General features: G+C 41.5%; 1 protein-coding gene across 8 annotated transcripts in view; it reads left to right on the forward strand.

Moving 5' to 3' along the window:
- Window positions 1-17,364, forward strand: part of LOC144003105 (neurexin-2-like) — a 392,228-nt gene that overhangs the window by 265,490 nt on the left and 109,374 nt on the right. For 2 of the 8 annotated variants that reach the window (XM_077498941.1, XM_077498942.1), the window contains exon 1: window positions 15,095-16,027. The exons of the other annotated variants lie outside the window; for them this stretch is intronic. In XM_077498941.1, the coding sequence (XP_077355067.1) occupies window positions 15,694-16,027 (334 nt within the window). In that variant the 5' untranslated portion in view covers window positions 15,095-15,693. Of the gene's footprint in view, window positions 1-15,094; window positions 16,028-17,364 lie in introns of those variants that run through there. 8 annotated transcript variants of the gene reach the window in all.

Consider the following 17,364-nt stretch of genomic DNA (forward strand, 5'->3'; position numbering starts at 1 on the left):
GTGGTTTTCTTGCATGAGAGGGCCCCGATGCCTAGGTTTGAAATATATATGAGGCAGTGTGCGACTGTGTGCCATTTCAGGACCTCCTATTATGACTGTGAATCACAGTATTCTCCTTCTGCATTGAATAATTCATGCTGAGAAAGTATCTGCTTAGTCAGATTTCTCTGTGCGCCCGATAAGGAGAAAAGCACGGATCTCTTGGTCCGCTGGTCTAAAGTTGGCGCAGGGATCAAGCGGCTGGAATCAAGGAAGTGAAAGGGAATAAAAAAGCTTGTACCCGTTGACGTCTTGCTTGAATTTCAAGGTACCGTATTTTACGGACTATCGGTCATTCCGGAGTATAAATCGCATTAGGCCAAAAATGTATAATTAGGTAGAAAAAAACATACAAACTCGCAGTCACATTTTTTACAGGTTTATTTTACAAACTACTTGACCAAAACAGAAGGCGTTACAACATTAACTCATTCACTGCCATTGACGACTATAGACGTCAAAAATCATTTTAATTGGATTGGCAGGCTGAAACAGTGAAAGATATGCTCACACAATGAAGGTTCAATACTTGCAGCTTGTATTCTGTAGAATATGGTTTTCTTTTTTTTTTGGGGGGGGGGCATTTGTGTTTAGTCGTTCTCAGTTATCTTTGTAAGCGTTTACTATTTACTAGGGGTGTTAAAAAAAAATCGATTCGGCGATATATCGTGATACTACATCGTGCGATTCTCGAATCGATTCAATAATCGGCAGAATCGATTTTTTTTTTTTTTTTTTTTTTTTTTTTTTTTTTTTTTTAAAGGATTCACACCTTGAGCATGGAAGAATGTTATATGAACGGAACATTAAGCCTTAATATTTTATTTTAATGCTGTTCAAACATGAAACAGATTACAACCTCTATAAGACTGAAATTTCAGATAAATAAATAATACATTTTCATATAAATCTTACACTCTACAGGCTTACTGATTAGTATTTTCTAAATTTGAATGAAAAAAAATCGCAACAATCGACTTATAAATTCGTATCGGGATTAATCGGTATCGAATCGAATCGTGACCTGTGAATCGTGATACGAATCGAATCGTCAGGTACTAGGCAATTCACACCCCTACTATTTACAGTATTTACTCATTAAGGAATAAGAGATGCATAAGTCCAGGGTGTCCTCTTGTGGCTGTCTGTGAAATGATACACCGCAAGTATGTTTTTTCATGAATAAGTCGCTCCAGAGTATAAGTTGTAGGAACAGCCATCCTATGGAAAAACGTGTGACTTATAGTTTGGAAAATACGGTAGGTGTTTGCAAGCAAAACACAGAAAATGTATTTGCTCATTTCGGCTTATAACGCACCTTTATTTACTGACAAAACCACACAGTGTTAGTCAATATTCAGTGATGACAAGCGCACATATCATCGTTGAGCAGAAATAAAAAAATAAAAAATCTGCCATCTTTCTTCAGTTACGAAACACTACATTGTTCAAGTTCGTATTATACCTTCTATTGCTCTCATTTACACTTGTGCAACATCAGAACACCACCATGAAATCATGTTCAATCGCTATTTTAAAAACACTTTAAAAAATTATTTTATTACGCCATGGGAAAGATGGACGTTACCACTCGGAAACTCCTCATTACGACCGAGTTCTGTTCATTGTGATTTGGATTTTCGTAATTGTGCAGATTCTAAAACAGCCTGCTGTGCTAGCGGACATTAACACCCTTATAAGTGTTAATACTTCTTGCCATTCACAAATCCTTGTGCGCTCTCCGCCATGTTGAAACTTGAAAAGTTCACTCAACACGGAAACTCGGGTGTCAAAATAAATTCCCAGTTCTCCAGTAGAAAATACGACATGAGGGGGCGTTCACGTGCAATTTTCTACTCGACGTGGTATTTACCATAATTACGATACCACATGAAGGCAGCATTAGTTATGCCGCACTGGAAGATAAATAATATTAGATGAGGCTGATGTGGAAGGGTTCCTGAGACTCACCAATAATTGCCAAGAAGTCAACAAGAGTGAAAAATAGGGATGTAACAATATCCAAACATCACGATAGAATATTATCACGATATGAAGGTCACGTTACGATAATTATCACGATATTGTGGGGGCGTTGGCGGTATTTAAAAAAGATCACAATATTGTAAAAAAGAGAGCTCGTAGTGAAAAAAAGCACAATATTGTGCTTTTGTACATGACAGCAATGCATTTAAACCACCTACAATCGCTAATAACAATATTGAGACACTTTGATCACACATTGATCACTTGACAAGCAAATTAGGTTCCCCTTCATCTGAAAATTAACATCGATTTTAAACATAGAAGGCCAAAACATCCCTAATGAAAATTAAATTGCACTAATAAACTAGCCACTAGAAGGTGCTAGAACTGCACAAATGGAAATCAACCTGATTTTTTAAACAGATGTCCTTTTAAATTTTGTGAACATGACGACGACGATATTGTGGCAGTTTTAATATCACGATATTGCCCTTATCGTGACACCTCTAGTGAAAAACAACCTGTGAGTGAAATCTCGTCAGGTGTCTCTTGCGAGCCACCTTTTAATCATTCTCCATCGCAGCCTTAAATAACTTATGTAATCTAAGAGATGATGGGAAATTAACAATAATTACTCTACTGGTGGACAAATAATGGGGAACTTTCACTCAAGGGCACACGCGTCTTTAATTACACTTTGGGTCCACAAGGGTGGATCGGCTTTGATCAGGGCTAAATATTAGCATTCATCTCGGTTTGCCAGTGTCCTCATTAAAATCTCACCTTGTCTTAAGGGGATGATGCTGTGCCAGTCCCAAAATGCCAGTTATATACAGGTGACCAATTACAGCGGGAATATGCCAGTCGTTGCGGCATTTTTCTCCCCCGTATTTGCTTGCCATTGAACCACACTTAATGAAGCCACTATGAGAGAATTGTGTTTGTTTGTATGCGAGCATGCATGAAATTTCTGGCATGTTCCAGCATGTCCTCTCGTGAGAGCCAGCGGCTCCGTGCACCAAAGCCCTGCAGCTCCGGCGGACGCACTCTAACAGACAAACACAGACGCAAACGCCATCTGGCGACTTTCGGGGAGGCGGCGGGCCCTCAGAGGGAAACCCTGCGAGATGATTGGCCCTCGACGGGGAGGAGGATGGAGCGGGAAATGTACACGTTCACCTGCTTGCGTCGAGCTGCTAATTGGTCGTCATGGCAGTGAAGCTGCGCCAGAACCTCAACTTGACGTCCATATTTGCCGTTTTCACAAGCTGTCGTCCGGAAGCCACTAATGAAAGAAAAATATCATGGATTTATTCATTGCTTTGACCTATGAGGCTGCAGAGATGTAAATGCCCCTGGCGGGTGCTTGAGCAGTAAATCACCGTTGCTCTGATTTAGCTGCCGCCCCTTTGTCCTTGCACAAGGTTACATCTCCCATGTGCAAGAATAATGACTTTTCAGTGAGCAGACAAGAGTACATTATTTGGAGGGTGTTGGCCGTTCATTTGGTCAACATCACCACTCAAACAAATCTGAGGTGTCTGCTCTTTTTAAATGAGGAGAGACAGACGGAGTGAAACAAAATCTCACACTGAGAAGGGAGGCAACTAAGACCATTTTTTAGCTAGGTATCACAAATTGAATAATTCAAACATACTAACTAGAATCTTGGCAGCCGAGGCAGTGAAAATAACCAAATGAGACAGAACAGGCCGGGTAAGTCTCCTCTATTTATTTCAATAAAGTTGTTTGATATGCAGGAGCAGTTCGCCTTCTCTGAGGTGGCAAGACAACAAATTAAAAGTACACTCGGTTGTCAACATCATGAAAAGAATTTCCCCTTTTCGGTCTTAGCCACGTTTGGCTCCCACTATAATTTCAACTTTAATTTCAAGTGTTGCTCTCCACTAGTCGTCTCAGATTGGTGATCCTCGATTTCAAATTCCTGGCACATGACGCTTCCGGATAACACCAGAGTGTCTCGGAGCCAAGATGGATGTCTTCACCCGAGCTAATCTCCAAATATGGATCGCACCTCGAAAATGCTCACACAGCCCTCTTAGTGGGTCTGCATTATTGAGTGCATACATGTGAAGTGTTTACTTGTGCAGCATTCCCCATCAATAAATGATGTCGTGTCATGCGCGGCACATGTAAGGAGATATGGCTGGCGGAAGGAAGCAGGGGCTGTTGCTGTGAAAGTGTTTTCTCAGAGTCTGTCATGTTTTATGCAAATGCACAACTGAGTCCAACCGTGGTACTCATAGTTTCTTATACCGCCGGAAAATAGTTTACTGAATGGTGGCAGCATAGACATACTTTTGATTGATAAGTGTACCTTATTTTGTGGCCAGAGTAACTGTGGAATATACTAACTCATCTTTTCCACCTTCGACATTCAAATGCGCAGTGTAGCATTTTTCTCCTGATTGGCAAGCGCAGTCGATGGCGTGAGGGACGCCGATGCTCGTGTATTCCGAGTAGGACCCCCACTGCGGCTGTTGATAACCCCGACATGTTAACCCTTCAACCTTGTGTCTTGGCAAGCTCTTCGGCTTGATGTCTCCATCAACCCCGCCCAGGCCCCTGCCGATGAGCTTCTGCTATCGGCGCTCGATCGGCAGCTGGCGGTCAGATTGCTAATGTCCTCTATTGAGCGTTAAGCCATCAAAAGCAAGGAGGAGGAGCCAAAAAGAATGATGCTTTTAATCCGCCAGGCTACACCTGCAAATACAGCTAAAAAAAACTGAATTTAAAGTGGAAGTCAACACAAAAAAATTTCTTTATGTTTTATGCAGCCCAACTAGTCTAAATATGATATTCTGATTAATATTGCCGCGGCATGGTGGTGACTGGTTAACACGTCCGCCTCCCACTTTTTTGGCTCCCTGCTAAGATGGGGGGAGGGGAAAACAAAAAACAAAAAAACAGGTGATGTTTTTACTTAGTTCATGTTCCAAAAGCACAATATTTATCAAAATGAGTGTTTACACTTGTGGAGGCGCATAAAACATATTCTAAAGAAAATGTTTGAGTTGACTTCCCCTTTAATAGCTGATGGAGACATTTTCCAAAGTCCTTACATTAATCGGTATAGAATTGTACTGCCAAAAATTAGGGATGCATGATAATATCGGTGGCCGATAATTATCGGCACTTATCGACCAATTTGACATCAAACAGATAAAACAGATAATAGAGAAATATGCCGATAATTATCGTCAATTTGATTTCATACAGATAAACCAGATAATAAAGAAATCCAGCAATAATTATAGACATGCCACATTGGTCCATCTGTTGTGGTTGTGGCTCATATCAATAAAATTCAGCTTCATGGTGCTTTTCATACGTTGAAACATTGTGCAAAGTTTATACAATATTTCAGTGTATTTGTTAGTCTTATAGTAGGACTCGAAAATATATTTGTATTCAAGTTAATTTTGAAAACAATTATCGGCTTACTTATCTGTTATCGACATCGGCACCTCCAAATTATTGGTTTATCGGTATCGGTTGTAAATAGCATTATCGTGCATCCCTACCAAAAATGATGCTTTTTGACATTCCGTGTTTTCTTTTGTGTCAGCTAGTCACACCAGAAATTAAAATAAATAAGAAATTGGAGAAAATATGACTATGAGATGACATGCTCGCAAATTTCAAAATGAAGCTTTCAAAACTTCCAAACTAGCTTGATTTCCAACGTCCTATCTTTGCGACGTGAGATATTCCGCAATTACAGATTCCACACATGATATGCATACTATTCATTAACTTATTTATGAGGCACTCGGTGAAATATCTTTCCATGTTTTCCTTGTCACAGTTGTTTTGAATTTCTTGCTCAAATTCCCATGGGAACTTTAGTGGTATAATCTACTTCTTACTTACTGTACAAAACAGAGAAATTGTGTTTATGTAAATAGCCGTATACAGGATGTTGACTAGTTAATTTCCCCTGTGTAACATCTGTCTATATGCTAAATTCCCTGGTACATTGGCTATATTAGGATATAAAATAATTACTGGAAAGCCTCCACATTGGAGTGTTACACTTAAAAAGGAAAAAAAAAAAGAATTATCCTAGTGGGAAAAAAGCTCATAGTGACCCTTAATAACTGCTATGAATAAACCAATTGGAGGTTTGTAAAGGCCCCACTCGACTGACTGCATCCAGGCGCAAGCTCGCAAGCTGTCAAATAGCGCAGAGGTTTCCCCACAAAAGCAAATAGAAATAAGCGGCACCATGGATTTCTTCCTTTAACTCGAGGCAGCAGGACAAACAGAGGACGCGGAAATGTCATAAGGACTCTGAAACAAGTGTAAACCAGTTCAGTGGAGAACAATAAAAAACGTGCAACGATGTCATCAGACACTGTAGCGTCCCCTGTGCGTTCGGGATGACTTGACTGTATTGCCTTCCTTGTGTAGCAGCAGCAAGGGTGTCTTGTGTGTGCCGAGCGTGTAATGACTCCTGACACATTGAGGAGATACCAGTCACTGTGTACGTTTATTCCAAAATGCTGGTTCCGGTCCACTATTTCAGCCACACATGGAGCACAGACCAGCATCAGGCAAGAACATGGACGAAATATTTTCCTCTGACGGGGAAATCAGCGCAAAGTGTTTTCTGAGGGTTTTCTCCGATAGATAAGACATGACACAGGAAGAAGCCGCAGACATTCCAAAGAGGGATTATGACGGAAGTGCCTCCCAGAGGTAGCGAATGATAAAGTCTAGAGGTTTAAAAGCTGCTGTTCATGGTAGCCTTCAGGATTAAAATTGTATATATATCAAGAGAGAAGTGGGACATCGCAGAGGGGAGGAAAGGCAAAGGAGGCCCATATTGATTTACAAACACGCACCAGTTGAGCTGTCCGAAATGATGTTTCACACGTTTTATTTTGTGACAAAACGGCAAAGCTGTCAAAAACAGTCAATTTTTACTAGCGTAACTAACCCTAACCCTTAAGATCTTACATAGCCATCATTAGTTTTCAGCCTGAACTCTTTAATGTTATGCAAACTGAAAAAAAAAAAAAAAAAAAGGACAAGTAATTGAACAAATTGAATGAAAACTTATCGTCATTGCACAGCGCAACAGAGCAACAAAATTCACTTTCTTGTTTAAGAAACATGAAAAAACAATGACCAGCATAGGGAGACGGAACGGGAAGCCTGACAGGTCACGAAGCAGTGCCCTATTATTAGGTGTGTTTCCATTACCCTTTTTCGCAAAAATAAAAGCGATATTATACTATTTCGATAAAGTACAATTTTAAAATTGTCGGTGTTTCCATTGACGAGAGTTTCGCTTCTGAGGCGCAATTCTCGGAATGTCCCGTCTCGCGAGACCTCGCTGTTCTGTAAGGAGGTACTCATGATGTTGACGGTAGACGGACGCCCGGTGTAGTTATATTACTTTAAAAACACTCTCCCCTCATCGGGCGGTTTCGGACATTTAGTGTCGTCAACAAGCAGTTCCGACACGAAAGCGAGTGGCCCCGTACTTCCTACTTCCTGTAATCCTAAAATGTTGTTGTTCCCAGAGGCTGCATGGGTAAAAGGCGGGTTACAATTTGTTTCTGATGTTTTCTGGCGTCCTCCCTGCTGAATTAACCAGATATGGCAGGACAAGATTTATCTCCTTCAGCTTCTCAAAGGAGGCTCGCTCCGTTACACCTCTCTCTCTTTTCGTTCATGACGTGCAGTAGGGCGATACAAAACACTTCAGTATGTAAAACTAAAATACAATACCAAAATTAATAATTCTCAGAGCAAATATTAGTCAATTGCAAGTAAATAATACAAATACAAATTAGCAAACAACGCATTCCTTTCCTCCGCGACTGGGCGGGTGTCTCATGACTACTAATGCTCAAAAAGTGTTTCCATTACACTTTTGCAAAATACATCTTTTTCGATACGTGTCAAAAAACACCTCATGAGAGTGCAAAAACGTTTTTGCGATATTTTAACGTTTTTCCGCAAATCCAGTGTTTCCATTACGAGCTTACTTTTGCGAAACATGCCTTTTGCGCAAAACTGAGGGGAATGGAAACGCACCGATAGTTATAGTATGAACCTGGAAAAAAAGCCTGATGATCAGACATCTAACTTTGATTAAACTTTGCAGCCTGGACTAGCATTTCTTACATGTTTATGATGGCGCAGTTTAACTTATTTGCTCCCAATAACGTGTAAATACGTTTGTTTTTTTAATGTTCTAAGTGTCCCAAAGACATATTTATACGTTATTTTGTTTTTTTTTATGCTAGAGCATACAGGAGGCTTTGATGCAGCCTCTCAGCTGCAAAGAACGGTTGCAGAAATGGTAGTTATTACACAAACGGCCAGCAGGTGGTAGCAGAGCAAAGGAGATCAACCAGGGCCATGTAGAAAAAAAGCTCAATTACTTCCAATTTTAAATAGATTTGTGAAAACTGATGAAACTTAGCTCTCTTCTAATGCTAATTGCTGCAAAACGGAAGCAGATGGAAACATACTTTTTTTTTCCTGATGAAAGAAGAGACTTTAATCTTTATTTTGATAGGTTCCATGTTAGGTTATAGCAATAGAACACAATATTCTGTGGGCCTTGCAAAATCAGTCAAAATCCAGTAAAACAGCTGTGAAAATGGCTGGGAGCGAATGAGTTAAATTGACCGTGATACAGTGACCAAATACTATACAATATGCATAGGTGCACTATGAATACTATAGACTGTCTCTAAATACAAAAATTAACTCTTGGAAACATATTTCACTCTTCGGAGGCATCAGAAATCTGTTGAGTAAAACTTGGAAAAGGTACTCTTAGTGAAAACTAAAACAGATACTTAAATGCTGTATTTTTTTTTTAATGTATGTCCCACCTATGTGACACCGATATGAATTTTTTTTTAGGCCGATGATGTTTCTGATTTGGTTGCAGATGGTCTAAAGTGGATTTTGTTGTTGTAAATGTTGGTGGAGTTCACACAAAAAAAACATGCAATCTCGGGAAAGATGTGTATTTGATTGAATGGATTCAAAGTGCCATCTACTGAACAAACGACATTTAGTGTTCCATGAGAATATTGCCATTTAATAGACAAAGCCCAGATGATTGCGATTTTCAAAAGGGCTAATAAAGGCTGATAAAATCAGCCGACCGATATCGGTTGACCCTGAAATGAATGAAGGCAATTTTCTCCCCACTCGTCGACCTGCAAAAATCATATTGTTGCTTAGAAATCTTCCTGATAAGATTGAGGATGGATACTGTGCTGCTTATTTACCACCATAGATTTTCTTCAAATATACACAGAACTCCCATTGTTTTCTTTCTCTTGTATTCAATGAGATTTTTTTTTTCTTCCATAAATGCTGGGACATTTCCCTGAGAATGAGGATGACTTTTTTTTTTTTTTTTTTTTCCTACTCCCCGTCCTTCTCCGAACATTCCGTCTCCAGCTCTCCTCAGCACCATTTTTGGGCCTTTTGCAAAAAAATTGTATTTAAAAAAAACTGCAATCCGTGTCAAAATGTCTCCCTGTGTGCAGGAGATTACTGTGAAACCAGTATTATTATGGGATGGCTTAAGCAGGCGCGCTCCTTCCCTTGCCCACCTTTGAGCATTTATCCTGATTATTACCTTCACAATGGAAAGCAAAAGAAAATGGTCTCAGGTCCCAGGCTAAGTGTAAATCTTTTTTTTATTTTTTATTTTTTTTGGTGTGTGTTTCACAGAGAAATGTGATACCACGTTGACATTTTGTCTCTCAGTGATCAGCTTGAGGGTCTTATAGTTAAGGACCACGTCGAATTTAATAGATGTGGGGGGGGTTGGGCTTTCCCCACCTGTCTACATCTGTCCACAGCTGTCTGCAGCTGCGTGGAGTGACTAGTCTCTACCACAGAGACGGATAGATGGCTGGAGGGGCGGTAGGAACGGGACGGAGACAGGTCCACTCCCCTGCGTTTGACCATGGGGATGTCATCATAAAATGGAACGTGCGCCACTTCTACCTCCCGGCTAAACCACTTCATTGCTTCTTGAGCGCATGCACTTCAAGCATGGCTGAGCAAAAAGAGCTGATGAGGCATCTTAATCACCACCTGCCTGTCCTATTTAAAAATTCAGCAATTCTAACCTGCGCTCTGACATGTATCAGATTGGTGTAATTACCAAAAAGACAATTAGGGAGGTACAGGCCAAGCTGACGCACAATTGGCATTGCCATTCTGAACGTGATAGTTAATGGAAATCTTCGAGGAATGGCCGACATGGCGATGAGTGGAGGGAGTGATTGATGTTTTGTTCTCCCTCCATCTATTCTCCACCCATCCCATTCACTTGGATCTCGATCTTTCTCTGAATAAATCAACAATAAGGTCCTAAAAACGTAACCTAAAGCTAATTTCCAGACTGCTTTTTTTTCCCCCACAAACTTATTGTTCTATCAGTCTATGTTGAAAATGCACGAATTCAACTGTAGCTTTTCAGATCCACAAATATATGCGAGATTTTTACGTGCTTTTCAGATCCACGAACAGATTTGCAAGTTTTTGAGAAGAAATCCCCTTTTGACAGATTTTGCAAGGCCCACAGAACATTGTGTTCTATTGCTATAAAAACATGGAACCTACAAAAAAGAAAGATTAGTCTCTTCTTTCATCAGGGAAAAAAAAAGTATATTTGTATCTGTTTCCAATTTGCAGCCATTAGCATTAGAATATAGCTAAGTTTCATCAATATTCACATTCCTGGGGAAAACACTGACAAACAGAGCTTGTTGCTTGTTGCTCTAGCTGATCTCATACTCTGCTGCCACCTGCCGGCTGTGTTTTTAACAACTACCATTGCTTTAAGGCACCTCTTCATGTCAGAAGCTGGCATGAAACTCTTGCATTAAAAAAAAAAGAAAGTGTAAACACGTTTTTGGGAGTGAATGACAAAGTATTAAAAACGTTTTTACACGTTTTTGGGATTGAATGAGTTGATTTTGAGTATGCATCATGATGTTTTGAGATATTCACACACATGTCAGTTTTAAACATTGACGCGTTGAAAGGCTATCCCTCCTCCGTCCTTTAGGAGGCAGTATTGCTGTCTCCATTGAACTTGAAGGACCCTCACCCTTTTCTCGTTTAAAAATTGGAAATTGAAAAATGGAAAACAAGCTTTTATCTGATCTGTGTTTATTTTTAAAACAAGTCGGGAAGCAAAATAAAAGCCTAATTTGTTTCCCTTGAACTTTGCACGCACCCAGAAGACGTTCTTCTACTGCTACCTCTTTGGCAGCTGCTATAGCAATTGCATAGGAGTAGAAAAACTAAGAGTAGAAGAATCTTCTAGGGTCGTATTTTCTTTCCCGATTTGTACTCTCTCGTTACCTTATTTGTCAGTACAGATGCTTTAAAAGTGGCAATTGAAAATCAATGTAAAGTCGTGATAATGATGGTCAAGGAGCCGGGAACCAGTGTGAACCGGTCTGTGGCGCAAAAAAATATTGGAAAGCCCAATGTGTTAGTGGATTTGATATTTGTTCACCTACATGCACCCATGTACTCCTCATATCTTGACAACCATTTTATAATTACCCGTCCAGTCGATAAGCAACATGTTGCATTTGAATCGTGTTATCAAGTGAATGAAGTTGCTTCCAAAAGGCCATAAAATGCACTTGTTAAAAATTGATGACTTACATTTTGTGTTGGGTTAAGACATCATAGCTCATCCCAGTTTTCTGACCTGACTTTCAAGACCCAAAACCCGCCTTTGTCTTTGAGCGCCAATGCAGCAAAAGCCGAAAATTGTTTGCGTTACGTATAAATAGGGCTATAGTACAATGAAAATGTCCTCGGGATTACAGTGATGATGTGAAGTTTTGGATGGCGTCCTCCTTCAACATTTCTCCCTGTGGACTTTGAAGGGTCTCTGAGGGAGTATTTGGAGTGCACGACCTGTGGCCTTTGAACGATGGCTGTTGCATCACGCCACTGAAGAGTTGTGTGTATGCTGTTTGTTTTTCTTTGCGGCAGCAGGTGTTTAGCTCTCCAATAATGAGGTCCCAGTCCACTCAGTCCCCTGAATGGAACATCCATAGTGTCAGTTGACAGTCTCATAATAAAACAAAAGCACATTCTACCTGCGTATATTTGCAGTATAATGAGAGGCTTTTTTTTTTAACACTAAAATAATGCCAGGGCTGTTTTATGAAAAGCAATACAGCCCAGTTTTTATGAAGCACTTTTACATAAGATCAGGATAAGAGACTCTATTGTCAATTACTTTGCATAAAATGGATTCGCCTGAAGCACTCTGGTAACACAGTAAACCTAAAAGCACACACATTCAGCTGAAACTTTTAAAAACATGTTTTCCACGCTGATCCGCATTAAGGATGGTCAGTGGGAAGCCTATGATGTGTTGACTGGAGGGCCCTTTAAAATACGTAAAATTCTGCCAGGGTTGATAATTAAACTGGCATCGCTTGAGGCCGTTTATCATATTGCATTTATATGATCCTTTTGTGTCTGTACATTTGGACTTTCATTCCTCGCTTTTTGCTAAATCACAGCAGGCGCTCTTCTTCCAGAATGCAGCAACCTTTTTCAACTTAAATTTTTTATTGGAGGGTATATTTGTGTGTGGTTGTGTGTGTGTGTGTGTGTGTATTTTTTGAAGATAGTATAATCCCTTGTCTGAGTTCAGCAGTTCAGTGTTGGTGCAAAATGAGGATGCGGCGCCGTCACCCTTGGGTGTCACTTCATGCTCTCCCTGACGGGAGCAAGCACCCCGGGTCTCCCCTGGCATGTTTCATCTGCTGTCAGTGCGTGCGCGCGTGCTCGTGCGCGTGATCATTCGCATTCTGGAGTCTTCTTCCCTCCATCACTGCGGATGACGTTTGCTGGCTTTTTTCTGTTTTGGGGCAATTTTTCTCTCTGTTGCTCTTCCTCCCCGGGTCTCAGCTTAGATCTCTATCGGCCATGATTCATCCGATACGCAATCTCACTCCATCTCTGCTCTGCTCTGCTGCACGCCTCCCCTCACCCACCACCAACACACACTTCCGCTCATTTGCATTTTAGCTCCATTTCTAATCCTATATCTAATCTTTTAAACATCGACATTCCACGCCACATACATTTTACAGATCCACCCGTGCCCTGAGCAGATCTCCACATTCAGAACCAAAACAAGATGAATCGCTAATAAGATAACGATTTTTAAAGTAATCTCAATCATGATATGTTATGTTCACAAATCAGACAGTGACACAGACAGCAGAAAGTGGCGAAAATATTTTTCCTCCTGAAACTGAAATATCTTCATTCATGATAAAATGTTACTATTTTAGTAGTGTTGTTCCGATACCGTTTTTTGGCTCCCGATACGATACCCAGGTTTGCAGTATCGGCCGATACCGATACTTACGTTTTTTTTTTTTCCTCAACATGAAAAAGCTGTCCTGCCATTGGTTCAGAGCATTCAAGGGCCAATAGGATATCTTAGCTCGGCATGCAGTGAACATGTCACATACCAGTGAATGTCGTGCACCAGCAAGACACAAGATGCTGCATCCAAAATCCTATATTAGCGTTGGAATTAATGGTATCGGCATGTCACTTGTGAGTAGTCACCGATACCGATACCACTGTTTTAATGCAGTATCGGCACCTCTGCCGATACCAGTATCGGTATCGGAACAACACTATATTTTAGTTGTAAATACTTTCTTTGCATAGCTCGAAAAGCTCTTTGAATCGAATTTGTTAGTAGTGGTCAGGATGTGTATGCAGCAAACAGAAACAGTTTTTCAACGCTGTCACCCAACAGGGTTGCAGACCTTATCAAGTTATTTTTATAGATGCTGACGGCCACTCGAAAATGGACAGCAAATTCCCCAGGGCTTGGACACCCCTGCTTTAGAAGCATCAGTAAGGAGAAAGGGGCAAGAGAATTTTCAAAGCATTAACTTTAACATCGGACAAAGTGAAGACAGTCATCCTGGAGTGGAGATAATTTGGCACAGTGATAGTACCAATAAATGGATGTCGCTCCCTAATCGATGAAAATATGAAAGGAAGAATCATCAGGGCAATTTTAAGAGATGGAGGAATTTCTAGCAAGTACCGACTATCTAGCAATTTCCAGTCATCTTCATGTCTACTATAGCTGTGCTATTGGGGAGGTGGCAAGTCTGAAGAGTTTTCTTTTAAGAAAAAACGTTTAATGCCATTTACGCCACAAATTTACCTGATTGCATCTATATATTGTGCACACGTGCAAACCCATTTCCTAATTTAGCTGCATGAGGCAATAAGCCAAAATATTGAGTGCGTTCATTATGATGTGCATTCACAATGAAAATATGAAATAGAATTGAGTGAGACCTTGCTTTTATTGGAACTAATGTTTTGGCTTGTGTGTGTATGTGTGTTCAAGAAAGGGTGCCTCCCATCTTCTTACGTTCCAATTCTTTTCACTCGATCTCCTCTCTCTCTCTCACCGCCCTCCCTCTCCCTCTCACACCACTGTAGACACACACACGCACGCACGCTGCGCTCTGCCTGACAGTCATCGCTTGTGTTTTCAAAGGCTGAGAGGGTGTTCACCTCGCCAACCTGCCCCCTCCGCCACCCCGACCCCCCCATCTACCTTTCGCTCGGTTTCTTTGCCCCGCTCGGTGCGGAGGAGCCGCCTGCAATTCAGCCGTCGTGGTTGGGGGGGGGAGATGAGCTGGCCAAGAGGAGCTGGGGGGGGGGGGTAAAGGAGACAGGCGAAGTGTGCAGGCAGGAAAAGGAAGGATGCTCTCGCCGCTGCAGCTTTTGATTCGATTAGCATGAATTTCACAGCAAATGCAGCAGTTGCGGCAGTCTAACTGGGAGCTCCAGCGAGACAAACACCAGCCTCGACTCGTCTGGCGAGCTCAAGCGACAGGAGGCAAGAACCAGGAGCGGAGACGCAGGAATTATTCCCTCAGCAAGTGGAAGGACAGAGCCTCGTCCCGAGACTCATGTTGTTGTGACTCCTGGTGATGATTTGACGCTGTTCTATTTTTTTGGGTGCTGCTCTTCTTAGTTGAAAAGGACAGCACAAGGAGGTAACCATCCATCTTGACCTGCTTTTTTTTTCTTTCTTTTTTTTTTTTTTTTTTAATTCCCTCACGAAAACTTAGCCTGGTTCTGAGCTTTTTGTGGGATTCTCAACCCGACATCTGGATTCTCAACGTCCTTCTACCGAACCGTCGCAGCCCGGCGTCTATCGAGGGTATTCTGCCATCATCCGGCGTTAGATTCATTCATCTGCAGACAAAAGTTCCAAAAGGATGGCAGGAGTGTTTCTCCTCCATTATAAATAATGCTTGACTTATGGGTGGAGGAGACGGCGTCAAACAACTAAGTCAATGTAGACAAGAAATTTGGGAAGGATATCAAATGGAGGCTTACTTCTGAGAAAAAATGATGGATTTTGTTTAAATTAGGAAGGACGTTGTTGGGATACAACATTTGGATATCGATACAAGACTGTCTGAGGATTTGGAGGTTTTTTCAAGGATTTTTTTTAAGCAAGGATCTTTTCATTTTTTGGTTTTTACTCATTATTTCTTTTTTTTTTTTTTTTCTAACCTGCCCTGGCTCAAGAGCAGGAAATGGTGGGCCCCGGATCCCATTGAGATGTTCTTTCCTTGTTTGTGTCGTGTACGAGGGAGGGGCCTCCTCTTCCTCTCAGGCCCCGCCCTCATGGAACAGGAGGTGGAAGTGCAGGTGGACGGAGGGCTCTTGGTGGTACCCAGGCCCGGGGCGGCTTCGCCCGCAGTCTGGGCCAGTCCGGCCTTCCTGCTCAGGCTGGTGCTCTCGCTGGCCCTGCTGGTGTTCCCGTGCCCGGCCGTGGCCGCCAGAGTCTCCTCCTCCCTCAGCACCACCCACCACGTCCACCACTTCCACAACAAGCACGGCACCGTGCCCATTGCCATCAACCGGATGCCCTTTCTGACACGTGGGGGCCATGGTAAGACCTTTTTTGTTGTTTTTTTGCCAACACTTGAGCAGGGAGTTTGCTCAGTGGATACTGGATTTAGTGTGTCAGAGGGAGTTAATTGCCTTCAAAGGGTTGATGTATGGTGGCGATGAGTTCTAAGTTGAGTATATAAGACCAGGCAATTGCTTCATCAATCTATTGATCCGTGTTATTTCTGCAAAGACCGAGAGGAAGCCGACCTTGCTGCCTCAGCTCCCCAAAGGCCAGTGGTGCCCAAGTCCAGTCCTCGAGAGCCCCTATCCAGCCTGTTTACCATGTCTCCCTAATTCAGCACAGCTGAATCTAATGACAGCTAATCAGCAAGCTTGGCAGAAGCCTGATAACGATCCTGATCGCGAATCAGGTGTGTTAGTGGAGAGAAACATGGAAAACAGACTGGATAGGGGCTCTCGAGGACCGAACTTGGGCACCCCTGTCTTTTGTTTACAATCCAAACAGTTCAGCATCTACGTACAGTCCAAGTATGATGACTGACTGTGGTTGCAGTTTTCTCACCAAGGATCAGTAGAGAGAATATTACAAGGCCGCTTCTGTCAAAATTTGATGGATGACATTCTTAATTAGATTAGGGGGGTCATGTATGGGTCATGACCCCTCCCTAATGAAGATTAATGACCCTTTAATGACTTCCAGATGTCATATAATGAGGGTTAATGACCCTTAATGACTTCCAGATGTCATTTAATGAGGGTTAATGACCCTTAATGACTTCCTGATGTCATTTAATGAAGATTAATGACCCCTAATGACTTCCTGATGTCATTTAATGAAGATTAATGACCCTTAATGACTTCCTGATGTCATTTAATGAAGATGAATGACCCTTTAATGACTTCCAGATGTCATTTAATGAGGGTTAATGACCTTTAATGACTTCCAGATGTCATTTAATGAGGGGTAATGACCTTTAATGACTTCCGGATGTCGTTTAATGAGGATGAATGACCTTTAATGACTTCCGGATGTCGTATAATGAAGATGAATGACCTTTAATGACTTCCGGATGTCGTTTAATGAAGATGAATGACCTTTAATGACTTCCAGGTGTTATATAATGAAGATGAATGACCCTTAATGACTTCCTGATGTCATTTAATGAAGATTAATGACCCCTTAATGAAGATGGATGATGTGTAGGTGGTGTTCCTAACTGTTTTTGCAGATATCATGGCTGACCCGGGTTCAAATGCTAATTGTTTGGTTAACTTCCGGATCCGGTGCACGCCCCCCTAGATTGAGTGAATAATGAATAATAATGAGATTGAATGACGTGATCGGAGGGAGTGGTTTAGTATGGGTAAAAAGGA

Source organism: Festucalex cinctus, chromosome 16 (genome assembly GCF_051991245.1).
Source record: "Festucalex cinctus isolate MCC-2025b chromosome 16, RoL_Fcin_1.0, whole genome shotgun sequence".
NCBI lineage: Eukaryota > Metazoa > Chordata > Actinopteri > Syngnathiformes > Syngnathidae > Festucalex > Festucalex cinctus.